This window comes from Falco biarmicus, chromosome 15 (assembly GCF_023638135.1).
Source record: "Falco biarmicus isolate bFalBia1 chromosome 15, bFalBia1.pri, whole genome shotgun sequence".
NCBI classification, from domain to species: Eukaryota; Metazoa; Chordata; class Aves; order Falconiformes; family Falconidae; genus Falco; species Falco biarmicus.
In genome coordinates this window covers 18732322-18748282 of record NC_079302.1, presented here as the reverse complement: position 1 = coordinate 18748282, position 15961 = coordinate 18732322, and the positions used below count along the sequence as shown (strand labels likewise).

The window sequence follows — 15961 nt, the reverse complement described above, 5'->3', positions numbered from 1 at the left end:
GTTTGCTGGTGATGCTCAGGGAGACACACAAGGCACCTTAAACTCCCTCTACAGTTCATTAAACCAACTTCAGCCACGCTCAAGAGCTATCAAGCAGAATTCAATTTTGTTCAGATTTAGATCTGACTTCATAAATAATTTTCTTCCCCAAACAGTGTCTTTTACACTATCTCCAGCTACACTGAGTTTTTAATATTGCCACCTCCTGCTAAGAGCTTCCCCCCATCAATACATAATCAAATTTCAATTTGATCAAAAACTTTTGGAATCATTGCAAAGATACAAAAATTCCAAGTAGTAATTTTAATTTTTTTCCGCAAACATAAATGACAGAACAATCAAATTATTCACTGGAAAGCTCTCAGCGTTTTGAAGTTTTCATGGCTATCTTTAAATCCTTCAGGAAAAAATATAAACCCTTAAGTATAAATGTATGGAAAAAATTGTTTGTGGCAAAAAGATTAATTACATATAAATATCAGAATAATTTTTCATCTAAATGTGTAAAATGCATCTTTCTACCCTTGACAATTAAATATTGCATAGAATTTGCAGTGGTTTTAGATATAGGTACAAATTATACTATTTTAACTTGCTGAACTTGAAGTAACAAAATCAAATTACAAGCTATGAATAAACATAGCAGCCTTCTTTGTCGTTAATTTATAGCACTCCGAACTTAAAGGGACTGATTTTTTCCCCTCCACAAGCAAGTTTTATGTTCAAGTAAAAAGTTTTAAAACGTATTATAATAAAATCTCAGGCACACTATTATTATTTCAAGTTCATGGTTATGTTTTTAATGTAAAATGTTACTGAAAAATATTTATCCTCAGTACTACTGAAAAATAATAAATTTAGCAGATATAAAACATCAACGTCTTTGGAAAATAGGACAGAAAAAAGCTTATGAAAAAAAAGACACTTCTACTGGTCCTGGTCAGGGAATCTCTTCTATTCAGTTTGCTGAGCCAGCTGATATTTTATGTTCAGAAAAATGTAAATATAACGATTTCAGCTGAATATTAAGTAACAAAGTGATCCATAGTTTCAAAACTAACAAGAGAATGCACATGAAAGCATAAGCTATTGTTTTTACATTATAGTCTTTAGCCAAAACCTACCAAAGTCAACATCAATTCTTCCCGCGTTTGAAGCAAACATCAAAGGACTTTTGGAAGGACCAAAAATCAGTTGTGAATTACGAAACATAACGGACCATTTGCAAATTCAAATCAAGCATCTAGATTCTAATCTTATGTTTGCAAAACCGGAAGCCATTAAAAAAATATTCAAGGGTTTGTTCATTGTTAGGAAAAAAATAAACGAAAATCCTCATGTTTCTTAAATGAAGATAAAAATAGGAAAGGTACTTTAAACTAAAAATGAAATATTTAATGACTCTTCCAGTACACTTCTTTTCCCCCAATACTGCATTTAAATGGTTTTTAAAGAACTAAGAGCCTGCAAAGCCTGTCAGACAGCAGGTCTTTTAATGGAAAACTTCCACCCTTCTCAACTTACAGAAACGTTGGCAATTCCTCCACCAAACATGCATTAGCAGTACAGCATGCCTAGACAAAACGTATATACTTCCAAGTAAATACAGCAATACTTTTATACAAAACCAATTAAAAATGATCTTTCCAAAGAAAGAAGAGTAGTAAAATAAGCACCAAGAACAAGCAAGTCTGTATATGATAAATAACACAATAGAGACTGTGATCTCAACTACAATGACACATTTCACAGGACAGAAAAATATACATGTGTCAATCCAAAATAGGTATTTGATGGCTTTTGATTTCCTGGCTCTTAGAAAGTTAATCATACCATTTTTTAAATCTACTTAGAGAACAACTGATAAACCAGCTGCAGTAAACACAGGCATATTTTGTACAGCTTTTAGTAGAAATAAAGATAGGGCTTCAATACAAGAAGTACCACAATGTGTTCAGAAGTACATGACAAATCCAGACTAGCGCGCAGGTGTGCTTATGCACGGACACCCAAGGAAGCACAAGAGAGCTTCCAGGATTTAAGATATTTCTATCACTAGTCAACTCCTACCTCCCAGAACTCACCTTCACAGCTGTAACTGTACACAGCTACCGTTGACCTTTTAACCAGATTCTCGTCATGATGCCAACTCACTGCCATGTTCCCCATTCCAAAATAAGGTTCTTGTTTCAAGTACAGCATTTGTAGTGGATCCATATAATTTAATAAAGTCAAGTTATAAGCTGTTCTGTTCTTTAGACTTATGTAGTCATCCTCTGGTACACAACAACTGCTTTGATCCTTTGAAATGGACCCTGTCTCTGTAATAGAAGTAGCAAAATTTTTCTCTCCATCTAGACTAGTAGTATCTTTAATTTCTTTGGTCTCAAACAAATTTTGTTCTTGTAATGCTTTGACTGCTTCAATATGCAAGTAGTCATTAAGTCTGATTAATGCATTACAAGCATCACGTATCTGAGGATTGCAATAGTTTATATCATAACCTTCAGTAGGCCAAGGAACTGTAAATAATCTTGTGTTCAAGTATTTGTAAGTGCATCCTGGGTTTCCAATTAATATACGAGACACTGGGGTAACAAAATCTTTTCCTTTGATCCTTACAAGATCTTGAAAGAAACAATCGTGTTTTCGCAAGGTCAGAAAGCTTTCTTGTACCATTTGATGGAGCTCTTCAGGTACTGTATCAGATTTTCTTAAAACCAGGTTGGAATATTTGGTCTTCCACTAAAGGAGAAAAAAACAAAACAACCAAACAACAAAAACAGTAAAAGAATTATTCTTTTTATAGGAACCAAAGTATTTCATACATTCAAGAACAGACAAAACTAAGTTGACAAGTTATCAAGCATGAGTCTAGAATATGGTGAAGAAATAGATGCCAGTATTTGTTACTTTACTTTCATATTCTAATATATTGCACAAACTGTGGATATGTACCAGTGGCCTGTAGCCAGAGAGTACCTCCAGGTCAAATCTCAAAATGAATAAATAAAATTGAGGATTCTGGCAGAAATCAATAGAACATATAAGCTCCCCTGTTGAATCTGTAGATAATGCTACCTTTAAGTATAGAAACAACAGAATTATCAAACACTAGCAAAGCCACTCCTCTTTTTGCAATGGCTGCAAAGACCATCCTGTTTCATTCTGATATATGGAATTCTAGAAGGCTACATGGTAAACTGAATTAATTTTCTATAACAACATTCGAGCAAAAATAACAAAATGAAAATGTACATTTTCAAAAATGGTCAACATTCTGCTGCACTGGCAGGTCTGTCTTCAAAACAGTCCTCAACATAGTGGTCCTTTCTATATTCAGATTCCTCAATGCGTGCCAATTAGCTCTCCTATTTTATATAAAGGTTCCCCTTTTAGGTAAAAGAAAATTTCCAAACTTCTTTTCTTCCTCATCTCCCCACCTATAATATCCTTTTTCTTCATATCCTCTTCTGACCACACCAGCTCTGGTACCAGTTGGAGTTCAGAATCCAGCAGTGAGTGGAGGCAACAACTCCCAGCAAGGTATAACACTGCTAATCAGCAGTATCTTGCTTTGTATGCAAAATACTGCCTCCCACTCCAGGAAGGCTTGGATAATTTTATTCTGTTAATCTGGTTTTCTAAGGAAGTGAGTATCACACAATCACACCTTTTATTGGTTGCCTGTAAATCTGCTTTAACTACTGCTGAGACTGTTTGGCAAACTGGACAAAGGCTAGAGAATAAGTTCTTAAATAGACTAAGTTCCTATGCATTTCATTAAAAATAATAGTTAAATAAATAAATAAATCAGACGCAAACTAGCGCCCTTAGTAAGGGAAAGGCTGTAATGTGAGTCTATCAGGTATCAATTAGCATGTGCGAAGCTCAGAACTATTCACTACACTTATTTCCTTTTGCCCAGAAATTAGTCACTTGTCTGGGGAAAGGGTAGATAGATGGTGGTGTGGGGAAATAAGAAAATAATTAAGGTAAACCGAAATCTGAAGGCATTAGGCAATGGGGCAAGAGCACATGGATGCACAAAACTGATGTCTCAAAACTTTACTAAATAATAGCTTACGTTCAAAGAGCTTTTAAAAACCAAATAAAAACCACCAACACAAAAGCATCACACTGACCTACAATCCATCCGTGGGCTCCTTCTGGTACAAAGCAAAACTACTTTACTGGTACTATCTACTTCCAAGCCAGACTTGAACCCGCCTTTCAGGAAATTAATTTTAAAATCTAGAAAAGGTGCATTTAAAAAACATAAGCCAGGCCGTAAAGTCAGCATGCACATTTTCTACTGCACAAAACCAGACTTCTGCATCATAACACGTTGTTATCCCACAACAGTGAAGAGGTGGCTTTGTAGGATCATTTGTTTCTACTAAAAAGAGGAACATGAAAGGAAGCCTATTTTAAAACTAATGATTACACATAATAAATCTTAGTTTATAGATAAACCTTGCCACCATTTCTTGTGAATTTTTTACAGTGAAGCTAACTCCCTTTCTTTATACACTCTAATGGTTTTAAAAATAACTAGCTTCCTAGACAGAGGGAAAAAAACCCTGTAACAGTATCTACAGATAATAATAATTTCTGACAACAGTATTTACATGTTAACTTTAAATACCACAGCTTGAAAACAATCCCAGATATCTGTTTGAAAGTCCCTCTACAATCCCCAGCACAGAACACTGGATCCCAGCTTTCATTAAAAGAAGCGAATATGATAAACGCAATTCGCCTGGTCTTGCCAAAAGGCGGAAACAATTCCTTTCGAGATCCTGAACTGCCCCCTTTGTTTCAATCAGCACTCTGTATCTGTAACCTTTGAGAAGTACAGTGAAAAAATACAAAGAGTAACTACTGAAATCAGTAGCTGCAAATGTGAAGGATTACAACTATAGGCTGCAGTCAGATGTGTGGGTTTATGTTGATGGGAATCATAAGTATTCTTTCACCTTCATACTTAATGACACAACATTATATACGGTGACATAAAGATTATTACTGCGTGATTTCTTTCATTATGCAAATTATATTTATAAAAGAAAGAGCACTAACAGTTCTACAGCAGTATCCCATCTTCATACATCTTTAAATAACTCTATATTGAACATATTCAGGTCAGATTCACCAATTATCAATTACATATGCTATTATAGTATCTTTAAAAAGTGACTATTACTACATGTTTTTAAACCATTTAATAGACTGAGTTTCTGACAGCAATCACACATGTGAAATATCAAAAAGAAGGGAGGGAAATAACAATACAACGTGAAACAAATAAATGTCTGAAAACATGCCCTAGAAAGGAAGCACACAGATTGTACAAAGGTAAGAACATTGTATTCCCCTCCTGAACTGCAGAGGTAATGTCTTCCACATTTTATTGCCAGCCAAGTCAGATGCGTGTTACTTTAGGGTTCTGTTTTAAGATTACATGCTTCAGAACTATTTTTTTCATTATGTTTTACACAGTATACTCAGGATTCTACCTTAAAAAAACACCTCACACTGATAGCTCAGAAGAAATCAGGAAGCGGAAACACATTTCCGACACGACACATCACATGAAAACATTTGGTCTTCTTTAAATCTCCAACCAGCCGTTGTGCTATGTCCTACATAAGGAAAGCATTAAGGGATCAGAACGCAGGGTGAATGCTGGGTTCACACTGGACACCTTGTTATTTTGGGGGGATGGGGAAGGGGGAGTAATCATGTACTCTGTGTTGTAACTGACAGCAAGTATTAAAGGTCAATTCATCGTTCACTCCAAAAGAAGTGGGTACGTTACTGGCAACCACAGGCCAAAAAAAAAAAAAAAAAAAAAGTACATTTGATGCTTAATTCTTCATATGAGTGTTACACACATGATTTTAAATATATACGTGCTTTCACTTCTAATGGTGGTATTCAACACACAGAATCACCCTACAGGTTGATCCAAGAGATAAAATGAAGTTAGAAATCAGCAATAAGGACCCTTCAAAAGCAAACTGCCACTTACATCATGAAATGACAGTCTGTATTTCAGATACTTGTCATTTGCCTTTGTTAACAGACTTTTCCTTGTTCATAACTTTAAACATTACATTATTGCAGCCTATGGTTTCTTAGTTATGTTCAGACTATACCTCTCCATACCTGACAGGATACCGTAGTTTTTTACTTGCATCCTACCCAACCTTTTCAACACATTCAAAGAATACTGCTTTCTAAGGGGTGGATCCTTAAAGGAGTAAGGCAGGTCTCTCCAGGAAAGAAAGACTCTAAAACTAAACTGTACGCGATATTTTATTTTGTTAATTTGTTGTCTTCAAGCTCTCACCCTTCTTTTCCTCCCCATCTGTAGTACATTGAAGCTGTAATATCTACAGCAGTGATTACAGTAACATTTCATAACCACCATGAGAATTTAAAAGGTGCCTGTGATGCTTATGAATATCACCTATACTTATAAAAAGATTTAGCATGCACACAAACACTACGCAAAACATATAATTCTATATGATGCAAAAAGAATGCATCTAAACTCGTAAGGCTTGAACAGGTCCGATTTCACTGCTTATCTTGTTCCCATTGTCTTCTATATTTATGGGTTAGAGATACTAAGCAAAAGAGGTACCACTTGGGCAACCATGGCTCCATCTTCTCTTTTCACGTCAGCGCCACAAGACTTGGATTTACAGAGGTGAGAAAAAGAAAAAGACGCCATGCATAGCAGCTCTTGGCAGCAACAGATATAAGAGAACAAACAGGAGGGGATGTAACAGGACTAGGAAGGAGAAAACAGTAGGCTGCCTGAGTCTCAAAAGGGGGAAGAGCTTCCTGAACATTAGTTTAAGAGTGAAAAGAATGTTTTGGTTTGTTTTTCTCTTTTGTAAAGAAAAAAAATAAAATCATTCTGTTTGGCTCTTCTACATTTTTCCAGCTCTTCTACACTCTTCCTTGCCCTTATCCACAGAAGTGCTTCTTATAGTTAACAGCAAGCTATGTGTTGTCATATTATCCTTAGAGCTGTTAAAGATGCCAGTCAAGACCTTACTTCCACTGTCTTCAGCACTGTAAGAATACAAAGAAAACCATGCTTTCCCTGAGCACCCTACAACCCAAATGAGTGAGAAAGGTGAGGGAAGTATACAAATCACTCAATATCACCACTGTAATCCCACTGGCAAAACCAGTCTGACTTCATGCTTCTGAGTCGGTCTGGTACCTGACCCATAAATGCATCTTTCCTTTTCTATAGTGTGATGGGGACTAAATTTTCCTTGGCCTTGGAATCCTGCAAAAGAGAAATTCATCCTTACAAGGAAAGAATCAGACCTATTTCCAGGCTACCATATACACTTCGAGCCATATATCAATACATGAAAGGTGACATGCCTATAACGTAAGCACCCTTGCTGTAGCTGTTCAAAATACAAGATCCCCTCTTATGCTTTCCATCTTAACTGTGTTTCGATTTGATCTGATTGAACTTACAGTTCTTGCCATATGTTTTGGAGCTGACCTATAAAGATCCAAGATAGATAGATATTTTATTAATTTCAATACATTCTTCCATAGACTAATTTGGTTCCCTATGTGGCTACTTTTTTCTATTTTTATTTGGTTTCATTTGAGGCACCCATTCCAGTTTTCACAGTTCATCTTGTAAGTAAAGTTTTAAGGCTCACTTACTGTTTGAAAGTAGAATTAAGCCAAAAATTTTCGAATTTCTACATTAATATCTTCCCTGTTTTGCCAAAGGTGAGCTATAAAGAATAGGCCTTCCTCACAGGTCAGAACAAAACCAAAAAAACCTTAAAAGAATGGTGACATGTACATTATTTGAACAAAGCATAGGAAACTGTGATTCAGTATTACACATGTTACCTGGTACTCAGGACTGATACTTAGGGCAAAATACTAAAAATAAACTAAGTTTAAAAAGTTTTCATTATTGAATATCCCAGTTCTAGAGGTCTTATTTTGCACCACCTGGAAGTACACTATCAGCCAGCAGGATACTTCTGTCATACCAGATTTCACAGTGTCTCTTTGCAGAAAGATTTATTTGTTGTTCAGTGCAAACAACCATTTTAATTTAAAACAAGTACAGCTAAAAGAAATACATTACCAACTGATGGAAATCATCATCGGCTGGTGTCTTATATGGAAGTGTATTCTCTCCAAGTTCTTCAAGGAGCTTTTTTTTCTGTTTTGGAGAAGCAAAATTGAAACAGAAAATCAGACTAAAAGCCAAGTAGAAAAGCAGTTGTATTGAAGAGATACAAACATATGCAATTATTTCTCTCACTATCTTCAATTCTGGAAAATTAAACATGGAAAAAAAGATGCAAAAAAAAAAAATCAGTGGAGTTTTTCCACTTACAAAGCAGTAATTCAGGTTAAGTAGTTTCAGAGCACCTAAGTGTTTCTCCTCCTAAATTCTTTTTTAAATAATCAGTTGTTATTACACTGATGAAAATCTACCTTTGTCTAATGGTCTTCAGAACTATGCCTACTTTATACCTAGATAATAATTGCAATTTTTTTCATTTTATTTTCTACTTCAATTTGTGGATCCAATGGGTACAAAGCTCATACTCCATTAAATGGCTCAATAATATTCACAATGAGCCTTAATACTGAGCATAGTATAAAAAGTCCTGAAATGGTGTATTAAGGAAACATCATCCACTGCACACCAAAGCCACTACAACCTGACAACATTTAAAATGCCATCCTCAAGACCTGCCATCCCAGCAGACAGCCAGAAACCTTGTTGGGTGTCGGGAGTGCACTTCGAACCAGCTGACTGTGAAGAGCCAGTTTTCTCTGTCCCCCTTGTTCTCTTAACTCCCTTTTTCCTTCTGTTTTAGACTGAGAGTACCTCCACCAATGTTTAGTCAACATGACCACTAAGAAATTGTTAAGATTAAAGCCTGATTTTCTCCAAACTGCACTTTCCAGATTTTTATTAATAAGCATACAGTTTTTGTATGCATTATACAATTAAATGTGCAGCTAAAGATTTGGAAAGCGCAAGAGACTCAAAACATGCCACCAGAATTTTGGAATCAAACAATCCCAACCCATGACAAGTCCATCCACATTTATCCATCCACAGTCTAACTCAACCCTAAGTCAACATGATGTAAGTACAGAATAACAATGTAAAAATCATCACAGTGGAAGCACTGGCCTAGAAAATTAATACACTGTTGCCTTTATTTCTTCTTTCTTTTAGCTTGCAAGGATGGTTTCTTTACAAACTTTGATCGTTAACAAATATTTACTAATAAAAATGCAACTCAAAGATTATAAAACTACATCTGCCATAATGCTTAAATATTTCAGATAACAGGATTCAAATTCTCATTTTTATTGCAATATTTTCAACTAAATAAACACTGTCACAAGAAATAATTGAAGTTTCAGCTCACTCCATACTTTTATGTTGCAAGAACAAGACCAGATGGAAATGAAATACATTTTTTAAAAGAATGGTAAGGGCGTAGTACAAAGGAAAACAGAATAAGTTAAAACCAGGTATCACTAACACTTTCATAAACCCAAGTTCTACGGGAACAACTTCCTATTTCATCACCCAGATGCCACTGCAAATTGATTATTCTAAAGACAACATAATTCACTGTTAAAAAAGCACTTTTTTTTCCCCACTTGCAAATTCCCCTTTTCATAATGTTTTGGGTTGCATACACAGGTCAAAACAGATCTTCCCTACTCTGGCAATCCTACTTAAAAAAAAGACGACATGACATGTAGTAACTAACTCCTGGCTTACAGCAAACACATAAACAAGGAAAGTTGAATTATGAAAAGTGTTACTGTGTATTTTTTTCTGTGACAGTGAATTTCCTTTATTCAGATTTAAGCATCAAGGAAGATGACAGAGGCTTAAAATCACAAGGAAGTGTAGAAGATGTGAAGGTTTATAGCAAACAGATCAGTCAAATTAAAATACGAGCAGGTAGCTCTCACTCATCTCCGCACTCACGATCTAATGATCGCCAACTCTTAACTAGACTGAGAAGAGCGGCACTGAAAACGATGACCCAGCAATGTAATTTCTCTTGGTCCCTAGTTTTCTTTGGGGACAGGTTGTTGGTATGTTGACATGAAGTCACTGGTGAAACAGCACATAATATGGCTTCAGATTAAGTTGGCAGAAAATGACATGCTAATTTGCTGCATATTCTAAAACAATAACACTTCTCTATTACAAAAAGCTTGCTACAATTCTATTAGATGAAATCACTGACAACATTAGATTGGCTTTGTTGTCTATAAGATAAACCATATTTAACTGCAGAAAAAAGATATATATTTCAACATGGACTCATATCTGTGGGGGAAAAAAAAAAGAGGTGGGAAGAAGAGAGATTCTAACAATTTCTTTGTCAAGTAACAGCCTCTTGGCAAAAAGCACACAGCATTAAAATGCGCTCTTGTGTATAGGTAATAGTAGTTCACATTTGATTGTCAGATCTGGCTAAGTGCCGCTCTTCAGCTTGATGTACAGACTAATACACACAGCTGGGTGGTATAACACATTGCTCATCTCTTATGCAAGAAGCTGTCACACAGATGTCAAAAACATCAAGCTACTCACAAATACCTCCACAAAGTAAAAAAAAAAAAAAAAAAAAAGAGAAGATCTGGCTATACCAACTGGCTGATGTGTAAGTCTAAGCACTGTTACGTAAGCACTGCTCATAGACTCTTCCAACACCTAAACCCCTAAATAAAACATTTTAAAAAATTGCTTTTACTTGAAGGTATCAGGCATCTTAAAAAGCATTCTTCTACATCTGATTTTTAAATTTTAAAAATTATGAAAAGCATAACAGTTTATTCAGGTACCAGTATTACGTTTCTTACACTTTAAAAACTAATGTGGTTTTTATGTATATATTAGCGATGCTAATACTTGAAAGACAATCTTACATGCGCCATCCTTATAATGCCATCACGCACTGTGCACTGGTCAAGAAACCTTGATAAGTGTTGTACCAGGGCCTAGGAGAAAGTATCTGCAAATACCTTATTTTGTAGGCTGCTGTAAGTGTTAATGGATCGATTATATCTGAGACTGATAACTGGAATGAAGACCTAATGCATCAATGCTCAGTTTTAGAGTGTGTGATGAACTTCCTGCAGACATTAACAATCTCTGCTCATTTATTAGTAATAGCAGGGTTTATTAATGAGATTGTTGGTTGTAAAATTCAGCAAGTGGAATAGTCATAATTGGAATCTCTCAATCACTATACACAGTATTTTTATTTTTTCTAAGTTTCTTTGTGGCAATAGCAGTACTGCATTGTATGTTACACAGCAGAAGTAACAGAAACACAGCTAATGCACGTCAAAGTCACAAGACAAAATGTAGTTATGTTACAGACACATGGTCTGTTATTTTCAAATTAAGTGGTATAAGGGAAAGATGGACTTAATGGCATTTTCTGACAGTGTGAAAATTTTTGCAGTTGACATATTTCCCTGCAGGGTGTCAATAACATTCTCAAAAGGTTTTATTTCTCTCTTAATTGTAAGACAAAAGTTCAATATCTAGGCTATAAGGGCTTGTGAAGGCCTTAGACTTTCCAACACAGAATTCCCACTTAGTTTCATCATCAAACAAGTCAGAAGACAATAGCCATTTTCCAATTCACAGGTTGTTGTCTTGGCTGAAACAACATATTATAAAAAACTAATTTTACCGAAGCCACATTGAAATATTACTGAAAGTAGTTCTGACAACAAATCTTAAGGCTGCACCATCACAACAATTTAACATGTAAAACCAGTGAAAACATTAAGAAGCAAGTTTGCTTTCCCTCCCCAGTACTTAGCATAAAACACACTGAAGAGTTTATTGAAGAAATTGCATTTGTTAACACAAGGGAGACTTAACTCAATAAAAGTTGTATTCACCTCTAAAAAGATAACCCTGTTTGCTGCCCTGCATTCCTCCTGAAACAGGGAAAATGTCAGCTTCACTACACCAAGTAATCCCTCTGGACCTGGAGCAGCATCCCATACAGGTGTAAAAAGCCAGTCACACAAGCCCAAGACATGGAGGGATAAAACAGTGCCTATGAAACATTTAAGGATGTTAGGTTTTAGTTATACAAGAACTCACTCTGACGAGCAGTTAAAAATCTATACTTTATTCAAACTAGTAGACTGCCAAAACCCATGACTGTTACTGTTCCGGAAAAGTCTATCTGATTATTGCCTAATTTTATTTTTTTTTTCAGGAAAGACAGCAATCTGAAGCTTCTAAAAGGCATGTTCCTGACATCTGAGGGGATGCAAGCAACCTTTTTTTCCCAGCCATTGATTCCTTACTTCCACCTTACAATCAGCATTACACAGAAATGCTATAAAAAAAGACACATGAAAGACAACAATTCAAGCAAAAACTGAATATCCCACCATTGCATTTAACCTCCTATTTTAACAAGTCTTGGATATTTCTTAGTTACAAATATTTCATATACACACCACACTAGGGAATAATCATTTTTAATGGGTGAGAACCGGCTGGACTCTTTGGGCAAGCAGGTGCTTGCCCAATGCAGAGAAAACAGCACAACCAGCAAAACAATTTGACGTACTCATATACACTCTTCCCCGCAAAATAATTGAATTTTCTGATTCACTACCTGCCTCACCTTACAGCGACCTAAAGTCCCACCTAACATTGCCTTGTTTTCATTGGGTCAGTGATTTTTTTTTTATTTAATTTTTTTTAATAAAGATTGAAAATGCTCCTCATTTTTACTCCCCTCCAGCCCAGCAATCTTACAGCAAAGAAAGGTAGCAGAAAGCTGAACATTTTACCTATCTCATGTTTAGATCTTGACAAATAATCTTCCTGAGGCTAAAGGAGGGAACAATATATATTACGAGGGGTGAGAGTCCAAAAGGAAGGCCTAGTAGCTTTGAAACATCGTCGCCACTCGCAGCCTACAAAAGCCCTTCTGCCTTAACTCCTTACATTAGAAGTCCTTTGAACACTGGCCAATTCTTTTGTCCTAAAAGCTTTGCTAACCACCCGTTGCAGTTTTCACACTTTTGAGAACGCTGACTTGTGACCAGAACTAATAAAACACTGAAGTTTTTGTTTGCAATGCAATCCAAGGTGTTTGCAGAAATTTCTGGGGCAGCTCCTAACAAACAAAAAAGTATCTATTCAAAACAGAAGAAAGTATCATCTCCATCTCCAATACTGTTTTTCCCAATAGTCTTTTGTTTTCCAAAAGCTTAACTGGTTTAGCAAGGCACTCTGGGAATGCATACTGTCATGAAGGAAACATCTGAATCACAAGTTCAGATGCAAATCTTTGGTTTTCCAAAAATCCCTCCTTTCTGTTAGCTTCTTCCCCACATAAGAATGTACATTAGGGCCTGTGTTTCCCTTTCATCCTTTTTTTTTTTTTAATCAACTATAATAAAACATGGATTTATTTCAAGTCATGCATGAAGAAAAGGGCTAGTGCTATGAAGTGAGAGCTCAATGGCTTTGTAGAGGAGGAAGATCAAATACTTTATACAGTAAAAATTTTGGGACACGATACTAAGAGCCCATCTACAAAAAAGCCATGACTTTACAGGAACTTCCACAATCTTACCTCCTAATATTCTTTCTCAGATTTTTAAATTTATTTTTTTAAAAAATGACACATTAACTTTTGGATAGTTTCTTAAGGAAGGAATGTGATTTTTAAAGTTGACATTTGTTTAAACTACAAGGCTTTCCAAGTGTTAGCTATTAAAACTTCATAGCAACCAAGATCATTCAACTGGCTCACTAAAACCAGTTATGTCAGAAATGAACCTAGAGTAATAAAAAATACATTCTAAATGCACTATTACAGCTTTCATTTCTCCATTATCACATATATTAGATTTCAGATATTTTTTTTCTTCAAATTATTTCTGTAAACTCCAATCATTAAAAGATCTTAAGGGACCGGTCAATTTTACAGCACCATTTACTCACATGAGAAAGTTGTATTTCCAGGTTACCCTTCATTACATTCAGGTCTTACCAAAAGCCTTGTCTGTGCTACAATCTTTCTGTAATCCAGCCTTGTCAAAAATACTGGCAGGCATATGACCACACTGAACCATACTTTGTATACTACAGCTCCCCCCACCCTAATACCATATGCCAAAACCATTTTCATTTTAAGGACAGAAACTTGCATTATTCTTCTTCTATATAAATTACCTATGACTCTCTAATACTATTTAATAGCCTATAAATGCATTTCCTAACTATACTATGATAAAATATGCTGGTTATTGTGCGTCTTGCTCTCCCACTGAACAAACCAGTGCAGTTACAGAAGTAGCAAGATGCAGTTCAAGTGATCCGATCATGAAAAAAATTACATAATGAACAATCTACTGTGATGCAAAGACCTAAGGCCTAACATCAGTATTTCTGACCGAGCAGCTGTCTAAAAGACTGTTTGATATACCGTCCTGCAAAGGTACTGTTTGGCTTTGCTAACTAATTTCAGTCTCTTTTACCCTTTCTCATAAATCAACAGGCCCAGATTTTGGTTCACACACACACACAGATCAGTCACGCGTATGCACAACATACTTGACCGATGTAACTGAACTAAGAGTTAATTTATGCATTGAAGCAGCTTTGCAATGTGTGAAAAATGTCTTTGCTACCAGTACTCCCTCTCTCCCCACCCTGACGTGTTAACAGCCCCTTAATTGTTGTTTCAACCTACAGGAACTGTTAATGCAACAGAACTGGCAATTTTCTTACCCAGTTTAGTGTGCATTTGTCACACATGGATTAGCACTTTAAGTAACCGTAATAAAAATTTGAGAAGATAAATAGTTCAAACAGCCACTTTTTGATGGCAAAACACCCCTAAGCCTCCCCAGCATAACTGTCAATAAACTTCTACTACCACTGCAAGCATCTTGACAACAATGTCCATTTCTTGTTCCTTCTATCATTTGTGCATCCTCTTCCAGCGGGTACCAGTTGGTAAATGGATCGCCTGTATTAGGTGACAGTATTCAAACTTCATTCAAAAATAAAACCTGGAGATCTGATTGAAACTTGGTCTTCCAGTTTTCATCTTATACATACGGACACAAGAGCATACACGCACCTAAGAGAATGCTTAACACAGTGGATACTTTCAGATAAACATGTTTTGACTCACAAGGAATAGATAAGGACACCAGGCCATTCCTGCATGTCATTCTTTGCATAGTTTCACTGAGAAATGGCCAATCGTTGCTGAGAAACTAGATTTCTTCATCAAGCAGTTCTTACCCAGTTCACCTCCTAAAAATTAGCAGACAGAAACTTTAGTGACTGTTGCCAATAACTGATGCTGCATGATATAGAAAAAATACCTCTAAATACCCAGTCCCAAGATACCAAGAGTGTTTGACCAGTTGCAAAACACTAAGCACCAATCCTTTAACAGGGAAAACACTCAATAAAGACTGAAAACAGATGAAATAAAACCACAGATTATAACAAGGGTTGATGTTGAAAGGATACATTTGGCATTTCTGTCTGTAGACCTCTCACGTTCTAATGGCACTAAGAAGTTATCGATGTTGCCTAGCTTCTAGTGAAGGCTATTGCCAGTATGTAGGGCCCTAGAGCTGTGCACCCTTAGGAGCTGATGCTATGCTTGTGAATGGGAAATGCACCGATGTGGTGCTGTTTCTCCTGGAACAACCCAAGAAAACAGAAAGAAGCGTTAGGAATCACTGCAACATTTTGGGAAGCATTGCATATGTGCAATGTGGAACTGTATAGCCTTCACTAGGGTATAATATCCAAGGAGTGTAGCAAAATAAGAGCAAACATACTGACCAGCAACCAGAGAATGAGCCACCCGAGGACCTCCAGAATGAAAACCAA

At 36.1% G+C, this 15961-nt stretch overlaps 1 protein-coding gene across 1 annotated transcript in view; it reads right to left on the bottom strand.

Moving 5' to 3' along the window:
- FTO (FTO alpha-ketoglutarate dependent dioxygenase) overlaps nucleotides 1-15961 on the bottom strand; it is a 260521-nt gene that overhangs the window by 205456 nt on the left and 39104 nt on the right. Inside the window, exons 2-3 of the mRNA XM_056360492.1 lie at nucleotides 8150-8227; nucleotides 2085-2745 (exon numbers count right to left, since the gene is read on the bottom strand). Of these exons, the coding sequence (XP_056216467.1) occupies nucleotides 2085-2745; nucleotides 8150-8227 (739 nt within the window). The remainder of the gene's footprint in view (nucleotides 1-2084; nucleotides 2746-8149; nucleotides 8228-15961) is intronic.